At 57.1% G+C, this 14,778-nt stretch overlaps 1 protein-coding gene across 3 annotated transcripts in view; it reads left to right on the top strand.

The window, feature by feature from the left end:
• schip1 (schwannomin interacting protein 1) overlaps positions 1 to 14,778 on the top strand; it is a 166,896-nt gene that overhangs the window by 139,296 nt on the left and 12,822 nt on the right. For all 3 annotated transcript variants that reach the window (XM_029255446.1, XM_029255447.1, XM_029255448.1), the window contains one exon: positions 14,302 to 14,420. In XM_029255446.1, the coding sequence (XP_029111279.1) occupies positions 14,302 to 14,420 (119 nt within the window). The remainder of the gene's footprint in view (positions 1 to 14,301; positions 14,421 to 14,778) is intronic.

The following is a 14,778-nucleotide window of genomic DNA, read 5'->3' as shown; positions in this document are numbered from 1 at the left end:
GGTGGGGGGGGTGGCTGTGACGTCTGCCCCGTCTATATTTAGCAGCAGGACGCAGGCGCTGAGACACCAAATCGCTGCCGTTACCGAGCCTGCTTCTGGGGCGAGACTCCTGAGTCTCCAGAACAGAACACTCTCGCCCCTCTCTCTGCTCCGCAGTGCACCTGCGCGCACGCGCACGCGTAGACGCAACCACGCGCGGGCGGCGCCGTGCTCGTTCTGACGCATAAACGCGCAGACAGTCGCAGGGAGGCGATCGGACGCACGCCACCGTAGCTGCGAACAGGTGCACGCCCGGGCTGCGGGTACGACGACGCTAACGCGTAAATACGCGAACGTGTGCGGTCTGCGCTGCGCAGAGCCACAAACGCAGCGCTCGGGCACTGGCTCTCAACAAACACACACACACAGAAAGACACGTGAGGGTGTCCCCGAATCGTTCCGATCTTTGCGCAATTTGAGCTTGTGTGTTTTCCTCTGTCCAGAGACAGAATTGATGCTCCCAGCAAGGCAAGAGGGAGAGTCCAAGTAACGTTGATCCGGGGAGCCTCAGATCGCGCCGACAACCCTCTATAGCCGAGATGTTCCTGCACCCCAGTCGGCGAGGTAATTAGTGCAGGCGGCTGCGCTTTAGTTTTGGATGTCCTTGAACCTGGTCCAAGACGGCGCTCGCAACCTTGCGTCTCTCTCAAGGGTAAGATGAAGCATCTGCTGTCATGGCGATGGAGGCACAGCCGTACCGGTGGAGGGAGGGGGAGAGGAGCAGAGGGGGTTGGGTTACCTAAAAGGGTGGCTCAGGGATTCATACATCAAAAACTGCAGCGCGTTTGTCATCATTTGATATTCCGGCTGTCTGTAGGAGCAGAAAGCGGGAGTTTTTTTTTTTCGGCGCAAAGCAATTAATCGTGCGCCCTTCGCCGGGCGTGACCTTAGAGCCGGTGGACTCCATCTGCTCGGTGCAGCGCGAGCTTTCGCTTCCTAAACGACAAGCCCGTCTGCCTGCAAATTCAGCCTGGGCTCGCAGCAGCCGTTCAGGCGGCGTTTCCCGCCCGAGGGCCGAGCGCTGCCTCGTTCCGGGACTCGAACCGGCGACCTTCTCCTCAGCTCCTCAGCTGCCGTCATGCGGCCGGTCACAGTTGACCCCGCTTGGTCACCGATTGCCAGAGATGGGAAACCTTGGAAACCCTGTAAACGATACCCGCTAATGATACCGGAGCCATTCCAGACTCATCTGTCACACTGGTCACGGTGACAGTGGAGCAGCGGGTGGAGCGGTGTTCGGAGCTGTCGCTCTGCAGCCAAAAACCTGGGTGTCGGATCCCATTCCTGCAGCGGGACCCTTGATCCCGGTACTCACCCCTTGATACTCTGCTGTTTGAACAGACGCACACACACAGTCTGAAGCCACTTGTCCCAAGCGGGGTCACGGCGAGCCGGAGCCTAACCCGGCAACACAGGGCGTAAGGCCGGAGGGGGAGGGGACACACCCAGGATGGGACGCCAGTTTGTCGCAAGGCACCCCAAGTGGGACTTGAACCCCAGACCCCCTAGAGAGCAGGACCTGGCCAAACCCGCTGCGCCACCGTGCCCCCGCCTCTTTGAGTGGCTAGATAAACGTATGCAAATGTGACATTCTAAGTTGCCTTAATTAGCGCCGTGAGACAGCGGTAACATTTAGTGTCTGTGTCCGCAATGGCAGGCTGAGGAAGCCAAGCCGTAGGGGCAGAGCGCCGAGGCTCTGGGCCATAAAAGAGCCTGTGACAGTAGGGAACAATGAACTTAAATGTCAGCACAGTACACGCCAACAAAACAGCGGTGTGTGGTTTTCCCTTATAAATATCAATTATAAAACTGGAAGCAGCACGCGCTCCGCGTGAGCAAGAGAAATAGATCCGATTGTTCTGCTGGGAGCAGCGATAAGACCAATAAGACCGCGACGATGTTATTGCCGGCTCCATCGACCCACGTCCGCCCGCAGCCCTTTCCCAGAACTCCGTAAACAGTCGGCCCCTCCGATTCGGAGGCCGGGCGCCGAAAACAATTGATCTCGTTCCGGTTCGTTAAACTCCCCCGTGCAAATTAGCGGGGGAAGGGCTATATTATGCAACGGAGGGAGGAGGTGGTGGTGGTGGTGGTGGTGGTGGTGGTGGTGGTGAGCCGTGCGGCCCTGCTGAAGGTGCGCCGCGAGGATCGCCGAAGTCCGGAAATCGGACGCGTCCTCGCCGCGGTCCGGCCTCCTGTCGGCGGCGGCGCTCCTGCTTGGAAGTTTCCCGTATTTCGTAACGGCACGGGTGAAAACGCGTACAGGAGGACGACGCGTTTCTGATCTCTGCGTAGATTTCCGGTTGATGTGCTGCCGAGATCCGCGTACGCGTGAAGCCCTTTGTGCTGCGGGCTGCGTTTATTCCTTGTCGCTCCACGTACATCCCAGAATATCTTCTTACACGTGCTATTACAGGTATGATAAGAGGGATTAATGTCATTCTCAGTTGTACTCAACCCACCCCTCCCCCATGTGCTGGGGAAGCTTAGTCTGGACACCGGACCCCCTGAAAATGTGGTCTGAATCGGTGTCGCAGGGCCCTGCCCGTGGGCTCCGAGGTGCCGCCCCCTTTTGGATTAGGAAGGTCATGTGAGCGCTTGGCGCCAGGATTTATGGGATGAAGGGCGGATGGGGGCAGGCCTCGCGTACCCTTGGTGAGAGGGGTGGAGTAAGGGCCCACGCTGGCCCACTGAACCGCCAGGTGTCGGCACGCGTGGTATGACGACCCCCCGCAGCCAAGGAGCGCACGTTCTCACGCGGACGTGAACCCCTGAAACCCGGGTGCGACGGGAATTCGCCAGACTAATTGATATAGATTCTCTTCCGAAGGCTTGACGCTGAGCTCTTCTGAAGATAATGAGACTCGGCATAATTTAAATTCGATTTAGAGAAAAAAACGCAGCCAGATTAGCGTATTTCTGGAGCGTCAGTCCGCACTCGGGAGATTTGCCGTCGCGCTGTACAGCAGGGATGTTAGGGGTTGCCGACTCTGTCCGCTCTTTGCCGGAACCTGGGACTTGACTCTTTGGGATAATTGAGAGGTCTTTGTTTTGAGGGCCACCCCCCACACACCCCGCTCTCCCCGCGGGACGTTTCCACCTCATTGCTCGCCGACTCTTTCCAGCTGAGAAAGTCGCTCCTCCCCGGAGTTCGGCCCCCTTCCTTCCGCACCTCCCGCTCCGGTGCCAGATTGGCTGCTTGCCTCCGTGATGGACAGCTTGCTCCCCACCCCTCCCCCATGTGCCGGAGCTCGAGCGAGAGAGTGTGGTGCGGAGGCGTCCTCCTCCCTTCTCCGCCGCGCTCTCTCTCCTCCTCGCTCCGGTTCCCTGGAAGAGCAGCTCGGATCCGTCAGAGCGAGAGGCGGCGCGCAGTCGGGTCCTACCGGCGCTCAGTAGCGGCCCAGACAGCAGAACCGACGTCCATTTTGGTCGCCGGACTGAAGCCGTCCCTCGCTCGCTCCGAGGCTGACCGCCCTCCCCCGCTCTCCCTTGCCTTGCTGCCGGTAGATGCGGTGAGCGCGCGGCGAAGCAGCCAGCGACTCCCGACGTGTTGCGCCGGTCCTTGCTCCCCCACGGTAGGATGCGCTGGAGGATGGTCCACCAGGAGAACTGCGCTTACCAGGTACGGCTGGGCGGCGGCAAGTAACCTGCGCTGGCTCGCTGCGGTGCTCTGGGATGAGGTATGGGGTGGGGGGGCGGGATGGGTGTTTGCTGGCTGCCATGGCTCTTGTTTACTGTGTTTTTATTCCACAGAAGCTTCGTGTTGGGGTGGGGGGGGGGGTTGCTGGCGCAGTTGCTAAGCGCACACTTGACATTTGGGAATAATGCTTCCCGCTAAGACTCTGTCACCCAGCACGTCCAAGAGGAGCCCTGTGAATAGGCAACTCAGGGGGGTGTGTGTTTCTGTGTGTGTGTGTGTGTGTGTGTGTGTGTGTGTGTGTGTGTGTGTGTGTGTGTGTGAGAGAGAACGAGAGACAGAGAGCAAGATAACAGGGATGGGAGAATGCGACACGGGCGTCCCGCTTACTCCTCCGCCACAGCGAACCCGGGCGGTGCGAGGGTGCCGTGTGCCAAACCCCGGGGCCCGACGGGAAGCCGCTCCGGTGCCGCAGCGCGCCGGGAGCCTCCGGGATATGCGGACCCCTCGCGGAGTCCTCGCCGTTACTGGGAAAGGTTAAAGCACCACTGTCACCGGGGTAAAGTAACCGCTCGCAGCGGTTGCGCCTTCTATTATTCATGCAGCCTCTCCGTCGCTGCCGGCCGCGGACGGATGCGGTCGGTGCCGCCGAAACTGGGTCATTGCCGCGCCCTGGCCCTTACGCATCGCGCTCCCGGTTCCGCTGAACCTGCCGCAACTTTGCGGCAAAGCGGGAGACGGAGAGGGCAGCGGAGCTCCGTCTGGACGCAAGGACTGTGCGTCTGATAGGCCGAGCTCTCCGGGGAGCCTTCGATTAGCCTCGTATCCCGGCAACGGGCAGCGCCCCTCTTGGTATTCTGGTCCAGGGGAGCCGGTGCGGGGCGGTCATCGGCGCGGTTCAGCTCCCGTGACGGAGGTGTTTGTCGGGCTTGTGTTGCGAGCTGGTGCATCGTGGGTGGGGGTGGGGCTCGTCCGCACCGCCGCTCATCCGATCATTGCCTTCGTCGTTCGGGTTGGGGCGTGTCGCTGCGCCCCGTCACGGTTCGCCACGGGCAGCAGCAGGTAGCCGACACGAGCAGCCATTACACGCCTGTCAACGTGGTGAGAGGCTGTGCTGCAGAGCTTTCCGTGGAGGGTGGGTGTGTGTTCTCCGTTCCCACTCCCTCTGTCACACACACACACACACACACACACACACACGGACAGAGCCATAATTCCTATGGCCTTAATTATTCAGCAGAAGCTAATACTGATCTTGCCCTCAGATCTGAACATGATCATCTCGCTATCAGGAGACCCATGTCTTCCATCGCAGTGCTGGAGCTGGGGGGCATTTTTCACCTGACAGCCAGGCTGATGGTGGTGGTGGGGGGGGTGGGGGGGGTGGTGCGCGTGCAGGAGATTCATCACCTCGCACTCACTCGAATTGAGCGGCGGAGAAACTGGAGCCAGCGATGGCTCCGTCTGGTTCCACGGTTCCCATGGTAGCCACTGCGGGGGGAGGGGGGGCGAGAAAGCTCTTTGATCGATTCCCTTCAGGGGCTCCTGACTCCAGGGCGTGACACACGAGCCGCATATTGAGCAGCTGTCGCCGAAAGCCCCTTTTACTGTATTCGTCTCAAGTCTTCTGTGGCTCATGAATAAATAAGGGCGAAGATCATCACCGTCGTCGTCGTCGCTGGCCCGGCGAGTCACTTCCCCGCACCGCCTTTGTCTTTCCCCGCGGCTCATGTGCCGGCGCGGCGGGGCGGTGCGTTTCCTCGCCGAACTTGAGCCGCGACACCTGTAAGGCAGGCGCCGGATGTTCACCGTGAACTCATGCTCGTCGGTTTGAGGAGGATGTTGGCGCCGCGCATTCCGGCTGTAGCCGTTTTCGCAGCGAAGCGCGAAGGTACTGTTCCTGAGAACACCGGGCCCGCGGCCTCCTGGGACTCGAACCCGCACCTGAGGCGAACCCGAGTTTGCGACGATGGACAGGGGAGCGAAAGCACGCCATTCGTACTGACCCGTTGCGAACTTCCTGCGGAGCGGCGGGGGGTGGGAGTGGGGGTGCGTGCTCCCGGGGGCCCCAGTTCACAGGCACTCTCTGTCCTCGGAGAACAATGATGCTCCTCATTCTCTCCTCATGCAGCTCGACATTCACAGCTCGCCATTCTTCTGCTTTGCTTTGGACATTTCTGGGGTGTGTGTGTCGGGGGTCTGTACGTGAACCTGCACTGCCGGTTTTTGACTAAAAAGCTCCTCCTCCTCCCTGAAATGTGTCGGTCTGGAAGGTTCCTGCTGCTCCTTTCTGCTCCCAGGGACTCGTCTTTACACCCTGCGTACCGCAGTAAGAGCGGCCGTAGAGCCCGCGCCGGTTGGAAAACCCGGAGGAGCCGTAGCTTCCGTGCTGCGCTTTCTGTCGGCGGCGATCGCGTGATGAAACTCGGCGGTGGGTCGCAAGGCCATGCCTGCGGCCGCCAGATCCCCGAGCGAGACGCGGTTCGGCTGCGAGCGCACTGCCCCGGGTCCAGGAGAAGGTTTCGCGCGCAGAAATGGTCACGAGTGGCCGAAAATGTGCCCGGCCACAAAACAATTGCTCCGTCGTTAACCCCTCAGGGCGAGACCCCTGCGAGGGCTCTCTGGCGCCCCCTTCGTCCCATCGCACGTCCGCGCCCCGGACCACACAGCCGCTAACGCTGCGGCGGCCCTGCGGCGAGCTCACGAACGGGACCCGGGCGCCTCGTTCTTCCCCGCGTTCGCGAGTTAACCCAGAACAAACGAGTGCGTCGAGGGGCCTGCGTCCAGCGCCGTGGCGACCAACGGGCCGCTTGGACCGGTTCCGATTGGACCGTTGGCCCAAAGACGTGGACAGCGCTTGTCGTGTGGTGTAAAGGTAAAGGGAAAGTGTGTGCGTGTGTACGTGTTTTGAACGTTCCTCAGCGTGTCGTGGCTACAGCCCCCCCCCCCCACGCCTCACCACTCCTCCCGCTTCTCCTCCCACTTTGCGGCTCATTAAGTCAGCAGTGATTTCACCTACGGCATGAAGTCAGACTCCATAATGGGCGCGGCGCCCAGACGCGCTCCTCCGCTCTGTGCTCCGCGTCCTCCCGCTCGCGCTCCTCTCTTCCTGTCCTGACGGGGGCGGCGCTCGTTCTGACTCAACGGCCCCCCCCACCTGTGGCTCACGCTGGTCTCCGAGGGTCTAAGGCAGTCGCTTCCTGTCCATCCCTCTGCTCTCTCCTTCCTCCCATGGGACAGCGCCACCTAACCCCACCCTGTTTCTCTCACTCTCTCTCACACACACACACACACACACACACACACACTACCCTGATATAATCATACACACAGCCTTCCGCCGGGTCCTTATGTCCATCTGCATTTCCCATAATCCACAGGGATCAGCTCTGAATCAGCCTGACTTCCTGTTCTGTGATTCAGGCTTCGGTGTGCTTCTGTTACCAGGTACTGGTGTGTGTGTCTGTCTTTGTGTCTGTCACAGAGATGTTTATTCATTTTGCTGGCAGACACATCATACAGGCCATCAAAGGCTGCAAGAGTGTTTCATGTAGAGATGGAGTCCCCATTGTCTCCTCTGACAGCAACAGTGCCCAATTTCTTTCTCTCTCTCTCTCTCTCTCTCACACACACACACAAGATGCCGGAGCACATCTGCCTTTATGTTTATGTCTGTGCTGTCTGCCTGCTGTTTCTTTCACATTTGAGTGTGTGGGTGTGGTGGGGTGGGTGTTTGCAGGTTCCTTCCCAGCCATGACTTAATCAGTTCCCCTTCCTTCTGCCTCCTCTTTCCATCTCCTGCATCTTGATGCTCTTTATCTGCCGTACCTCTTTCTGTCCTTCGCTCTCCGCCCCGTCCCCCCAGATAAGACCCGCTGCCGACACACGGAGTGACGTGTGACATTTCAGCACAACCACAATGGCTATGCGCGTGTGTGCGTGTATGTGTATAAAACCATCAAGGGCCACTTTTTCTTGCATATAAGAAACGGGGGTGTGACGACATTTGCGTTTACCTCGGATGCTCTCGGTCACCTGGGTTCTCTAAGTAATCGTACTTACTGAGACGCTACACCCTGGGGCTTTTATTCAGCTACGTGAGTGTGATCCTGGACCTCGCGTGCACTGCCATGCTCAGCCCTCTACTGAAGGGGGGGGTGTTTCTCCAGCCCTGACATCATCACCTCTAACAGACCTTCTCTGAGACCAGGCAGCACTCGACGCCTGCTCTCCCACACCATGTTTGGGCATTTTTCACCGCAGCAATCCTGGCAGAGATGCCCTTCGGGGACGAAGGTGCCCCCTTTCCTTCTTGCCCGGGATGTTCGGGGATGTTCACGCTACTCCCACAGCGATGCCAAGTTAATTTGTCTCCAAGTGAAAGAGCAGGACGTGTTTTCTCCCCACCCCACAACTGGGTTGCAGCTTGCGCCCCGTGTTTTCGGGGCTTTGTCAGTTTTTGTGAGGGAGGCGCGCTCTGAGTTGCCCCATCCGTGACGGCTTCTCTCCAAAACAACATGATCACACCCTCGATAGTGCCGTTCGCACGGAGGAATTTTGTGTGCGAGATGAGAGAGAGGACTAATGTGCAGAATCTGAGATGAAATAGTGAACAAGTTGCAAATTAAGGAGTGCATCCGATTAGCCGTCCTTCAGTTATCTGGCTAGAGGCTGTCACCGCGGTACTGGCCCGCTGCTCCACGAGCCCCTCCTGCAGGACGAGGACGAGCCGCAGCTTAGGTTGACAGCAGGCGCTCAAGACCTGTCCTCGTCTCCTCACGGCGCCTTCGCCCCTTACTCATTTTGCACTCTGTTGCCAAGGCACTTGACGCAGGCCTGCGTTTTTACCGCGTACCCCTACTTTAACTAGGTACCCGTGCTGTGCGCCCGTATCTGGGGGGCGTGGTGGCACGGCAAGTAAAGCCGGTCCCTCGGAGCTCCTGAGCTGCCCGGGGGTGTCTCACACCTCCACTTGTGCTGTACCTCAGGACCCCATGGCTGCGGCGTTGAGGCGCACAGAGAGTAGAAGGCCGGACACTAAGGGTGGTGCCGCTGCTGTGTTTTTGTTTTTTTGTTTTTTTCTTTACGGCGCAGTGAAAGGAGCTCAGCTGTCACAACCGGGGGAAGGAAGGTCACCGGAGATGGTGACGGGAGGATCCCAGAGATAGACGGAATGAGTAGCAGAGGGAGGGACATTGTAATTCCACCAGTGGCCTCGGGATGACCCCCCCCCCCCCCCCCCCCCCCCCCCCTCACCCCACACCACCCTCGACGTGTCACTTACTGGACTGTTCAGGGATCGCAGCTGTCCTGTCCTCGCATCATGGTGTCCGAACTGGCAGGACACGAGAAACAGAGGGTGCCCCCGCACGCCCCCCAGCACGCCCCCCGGCCCCCTCTCTCTCTCTCTCTCTGGTAGTCGCTGGTCAGAGGGGAAAAGGCAGCGATTGGAGTTCTGCAGGCTATAAACACACACACAGACACAGCACTGCCCCACCGCAACAGAGGAACATGGGGAACGCAGTGCCTCGGTGCCTTTTTTTTAACCGTGATATTCCTTGGATTGAATTTAATTTAACAGGTTTTGATCTGATTTGTAAGTCAGTGACCGACTTGGGCCCACACGCTGTGTGTGTGCGCGCGCGCGTGACTAAGAGTCACAAAAGCGTGTGTGGAACACGGGGTGGAATCAGACCTCTGATGTCATGGATGATGATGGACTGAATGATGTCATGGGCACAGCGTCTCTCCTCCACCTTGGGGACAGCTACAAAGAGGTACAAAAAAGACAAGCTGTAACTGCTTTCTTTCCTTCTTTGGTTTAATACCTGAATCACAGATTTGGCGCCGCGCTCGTCTGACTCACCGCACGTGGGCCGTCATGTGGATGTGTGCCATGCGCTGATGGACAGTCTCGTTTCAAGTGGGCGGTTTTTCGGACCGTCCTGTGCAGGAAGTCGGTGCCCGGCGGTCCTTCGGCAGAGGAACAGATGAGGAGGTTCTCCCGGGCTCTTCCGAAAAGGATCTGGTCACAGGCCGTGGTGTAGAAAACCATATCTTCAGACAGGTTCTGAAGGGACACGGGTTCGGACGCCGTACCTTTAAGAAAGAGTCTTTACGTGAATCGGCACATAACTTGCTCTTTACAGTACCAGTGTAAAGTGTGAGTACACCTGGACGAACTGTGCAGAAGTATGAAGTATTATTATATAAAATATTACCATACAATTATATATAATTATATATTATTGCATTATTATATGTGGATTACACCTCTGGGAACTGCTGCAGAAGAGCTGGGAAGACATAGAATACAAATGTTTTCATTTTGCATCACTGCAGCTCAGTCCAGACTGACGTATTGCAGAACAGAAAAGGAAAACATAAAGGAGGAAAGGAAATGAGAAAACAAGTAAAGTGGACAGATAAGTGGGTGAATAAATGGAGATCTCGCCTCTCTCGTCACCTCATTTCCTGCTCGGACGCGGTCGCCGAATGCCATTTGTAGGCCAAACCGACCACGTGGGAAAGCGGAGCGTGCTCAAACTTTTGACCGCGCCCCAGCACGACCCCCGCGGGCAAAGGCGTGCAGGACGGCGACGTGTGGAAGGCAGAGCCCGTGGCCGCTGGGAAATCTGCGCCGCTCTTCTGTCGGTTGTGCACGAGGCCAAGGCGGTCGCCCCCAGTTCTAGCGGGATGTCCGTCCTCCCCGGCGCGCTCCGCAACCGAGGGTCTCGTGACGGTTTGACGAGGAGAGATCGCGGCATGTGACGCGCGTGCCGCGCTCCAGCATTGCAGGGGGATTGCAGGCGATGGTCTGTTGCGTAACGGAGTTTGCTCACAGACCAGGGGTCCGTTCTGAACTCCCACGTGGAGGCAGCAAATAAGGGATGTGAACTGAAATTGAATTTGAACTGAAATTTGTCCGGGGGGAGGGGAGACGAGCAAAATGAACGCGCTCTGCACCGACTTCAGCTGGAGAGACGGCCGCGTTCACGACACGTTGCTCGTCGTAACGAGACGCAGTAGGGCTGCGCGCTTTTGTGTCAGGGCTGCCGGCGCTCCTCCCGTCTCAGGAATTAAGAGGCGAATCGGGAGAAGTGAAACGGCAGCGTAGCGTTGAACTCCAGAGTACCGCGTTACCGCTGTAACTCCCCCCCAACTCCTTCAGATGTGAAGTCACTGCAAAGCCCTATCGTCTTTGAGTGATCACAGCAGCCCCCCGTGCCCTGTGTTGACCCTTGAGGAAAGGTCAGCGGTCATGATCCTTCTCGGTAGGAATGTGGCCTGTGGGGGGGGGGGGAATAGATGTCCTTTCCAGGGTTTACTCTGGTTTTACACTCTACGCTGAGCATGGTGAAAGGTGGGAAGCTTGGAACTAGCGTAACGCTGCAGCCTAACACTCGGACAGCGAAAGCGTTAGAACGCAACGCGTCTCGTATGACGACAGCGCTCTGGTTCTGGAACACACCGACCGTTTGAGAGCCTCGCTCTCGCGCTCACTCCGTGTTTAACGTAAACGCCGCACGCTCGCAATCATGCTGAAACACGCTCACGCACTCCTGCACTCCTTGACACTGTGTTCCATACAAGAGCAAAAGCACACACACTGTCTTACCTGTGAGAGACACACACACACACACACACACACACACAGGGCTTTTGTTTCTCCGTGAACTCGCTGTTTGTGTGTGAGCTGGCTCGCGATCCCAGGGTGCGAGGTCGCGAACAGTGACCGGTCGCAGTGAAAGACCGCCATTGTTTGCGGGGCGCGACCGTTCCGGTGTGCGAGGGAGCGGGGGGCAGGGCAGCGCCGGAGGAGTCCGCTGTTGAGGGTGGGTTTTCACGGGAGGAAATTGCTGCTTACACTTTAGGAAAAACTCAATTTTGCACAGTGGCTTTTTTGGGAAATCGAATTTCGAGGCCCTTCAATCCTGCGGCACTGCGATGCCGAGACGGAGGAAATGAAATAGTTTGTCAAAACTTTCGATCTCGGGCGAAGGCGTGTCGGCGCTGCGGCGTGGAGTGACAAATGGCGACGAGACTCGGGCGTGAGCATTTGTTTCGAACTTCAATCAGGTGGCCCATTTAGGGGACGCTCCATCTCCGAGCTTCTGTCACGGATAGCGAGCGACGCGCCCGTTGCCGCGGCAGCGCACACGGAGCAGTCAGTCCACAGCGCACAACTACTCAAGTGTGTGTTGAGTGTAAGGGAATGGGTTCGAGGGCTTGGACTGGCCTGATCCCCCTGCACTTCTCTCCCCCCTCTCCACCATTGCAGAGGCTCTCGCTTGAGCCCTGTGCTATTCTTGCGCGCTCACACACACAAATTGGGAGTGACAAACACCTCTGCGACCCACAGTGCTCCTGCTGCTGCTGCGAAGCACTAATTGCATTGAATTATGTGAATTACAGACTCTAGCTGCAGTCGAGCCCCACCCCTTCCCTCCTGGGTCGTGAATCGGCGTCCCTCTGTTGACACGGTCTTCAGACGCGGCTCCCAGTGAGCCCGAGCTGGACTATCCCCCTATCCAAACAATACTGGAAATGAAAGTACTGATTTCTCTCACTCAGTTTTTGTTTTCACGTGTGTGTGTGTGTCTCTCTCTCAGTATTTGTGAGTGATTAAGGCGCACTGTCAATGATATGGGGCTGAGAGACTGAACCCCCACTCCCTCCTGCTTCTGCTGCTGCATTCCACCTGACATCCACACATCCTGTCAAGGGGTGATGGGAGTCGTCTCGCTTCCAGAGACAAAAATGTCTCTCCGTTCCGTGTTCTAACAGCATCTCCTGGTGACTCGTGCGTCTAGACTGTGTGACTTTGAAGGATTTCTTTATGAAATGGCCTGGCTGTAAGAGGCCCTTATCTAGGAGGGGTTGAGGACCAACATGTCCTTTAGACAGACCCCCCCCCCGTCCCTCCCGCCTTCCGTCTATAGTCCATTTACGAGTCGTCTCCATCCAGGCCTTTATTATGCCACAAGCGGAGGACGGGCGATCGATGTGCTTGTGGTCGGCTGCAGCGCTGTGGTACACGGTGCTCCATCAGTGCCTCGGGGGGGTTACTTCTTACATGCTGACAGACAAATGGTCTGTTCTGGCTCCCTGGAATGAACGGCGATAAGGTTTGAGCTTCCTGTGGCGACCTGCCATGTTCCTCGCTAGTAGCTTCCCATCCATCGACCCACGTGCTTGTGCGACCGCCGTTGCCTAGTTACTGCCCCCTACGGCCCGGCGGCTTATCGGCGGCCGTATTTGTTCGCCCTCGCCAGGGCCCTGCTCCCGGCCGCTCTTCGATTGGACCATCGGTGAAATCAGTCAGTCACTGCCGTTCGCCAGCTTGCGGCGCCTGGAGTCCAGCTTCCCACCTTCCACGCTGCCAAGTCTGTTTGTTCGTCGCATTCCGTTCTTCCTCCGATTGTAACAGCGATCCTCCTCCATCCTCCATTGTAACAGCGCCTAAACAAGTGGTCGATTTTTACTGGGGGGGGTCTGGTTCGTGTGGCGGCTCACAGGAGCCGCCCTTCCCAGCTGTTACTCGTTACGAATGGGCTCCATGGGAAACTTTCAATAATACTCATCGGGAACGACGGCGGTTTTGTCTTACGGCAATTTAAACCATGCGAGAGCCAGCAGAGGAGACGCAAGGTTTAATAGAAAACAGCAGGAACATGGGGAGAAGCGTACACGTCAAAGTGGAGCGTTTCTGCTGTTGTAGCGTGACCTGCGGCCGTGGAACCAGCGTACGGCTCTCCTCAGTCCAGGTGGATGCAGTTTTCAAAGTCTCTGCTCTAAGGTTGAAGGTGAGAACCTATGAGGCGCCTCACAGCCGGTTTTATTACATGCTGATCCTGTCTGGTGTGGATCTGAACATGTCCTGAGCAGGAAGATCTGACCAAGAACATGACAGTAAGTGAAGGCTCCACTCAGCCCTGTTTGTTGGGGTCTTATTGTATTTAATGATGTTTCATATACCTTGGTGCAGTGTGTACGTGTGTCAGAGAGACTCCAACACGGGCTCTGTGTGTCTGTTTGCCTTTTTTCTGATCTCCTGTCTCTTCCCTGAGTACATGCCTCCCTGAGGGCTGCAGTGCCCCTGCTCCTTCTCTCATGTGGCTTCCTAAGCTTCCTGAAAATATCCCTCACCAAGAGTCTATGCTCATGTCTCTCGCACAATAGCGCCCTCTTGTGACAAGTACTGGCCTTGATCGCACTGGCCTTGATCGCACACTGCTATGTAAGGGGCAGCTGGTAGCGTGGTGGTTAGAGCTGCTGCCTTCGGACCCAAAAGTTGCGAGTTTGAATCCTAGCCGCAGTGCCCTTGAGCAAGGTATTTACCCTAAGTTACTCCAGTAAAATTACCCAGCTATATAAAAGGGTAAATAATTGCAGGCAGCAGCTTAGATTTGCAGGCCTGTGTACCTCTAAGGCAGGCGACAGAACGTGTTGAGACTGCAGGTGTGGCCCAGGAAGTCGGCGTTAGTTTTCTTCAGGATCCTTGGCTCGAGAATTCTTCTTTGACATCTTTATGTGACGTGTGCGTTATACGGGCTTTGGGCTCACACCGACACGCTTGCACCGACACACACGCTGATGTGGTTGCTTGTTCCTCTGCCCCGCAGGCCCAAAAGAATGAGAGAGAGTCCATCAGGCAGAAGCTGGCACTGGGCAGTTTCTTTGACGATGGGCCCGGCCTCTACACCAGCTGCAGCAAGAGTGGAAAGCCCAGTCTGTCGTCACGGTGAGAGAGAGAGAGAGAGAGAGAGAGAGAGAGAGAGTGAGAGTGTGTGTGTGTGTGTGTGTGTGTGTGTGTGTGTGAGAGAGGTGTTCCTGTGCTGCACCTTTTCAACACAGGTAAGTGTCAGGGTTGAGTATGTTACTAAATGTAGCACTTGCTGCAGTAGGGGGTCCTTTTTCCTAACATGCCAAGAATCTGAGGATTGTCGCTTTTGCTTTCGTTCTTCATGCATTTTTAGCAAACAGGACATGGGGCCTGAAATATAATAACTTCTGAATGATGACCTTCAGATGATCCATCTGTCAAATATAAAAGTCCACAGGGAAGTTACATGGCTGTAGGACCAGGCAGAGCTGGACTT

Source organism: Scleropages formosus, chromosome 10 (genome assembly GCF_900964775.1).
Source record: "Scleropages formosus chromosome 10, fSclFor1.1, whole genome shotgun sequence".
NCBI lineage: Eukaryota > Metazoa > Chordata > Actinopteri > Osteoglossiformes > Osteoglossidae > Scleropages > Scleropages formosus.
The sequence above is the reverse complement of the archived record's forward strand: the minus strand, read 5'-3'. Positions and strand labels throughout refer to the sequence as shown.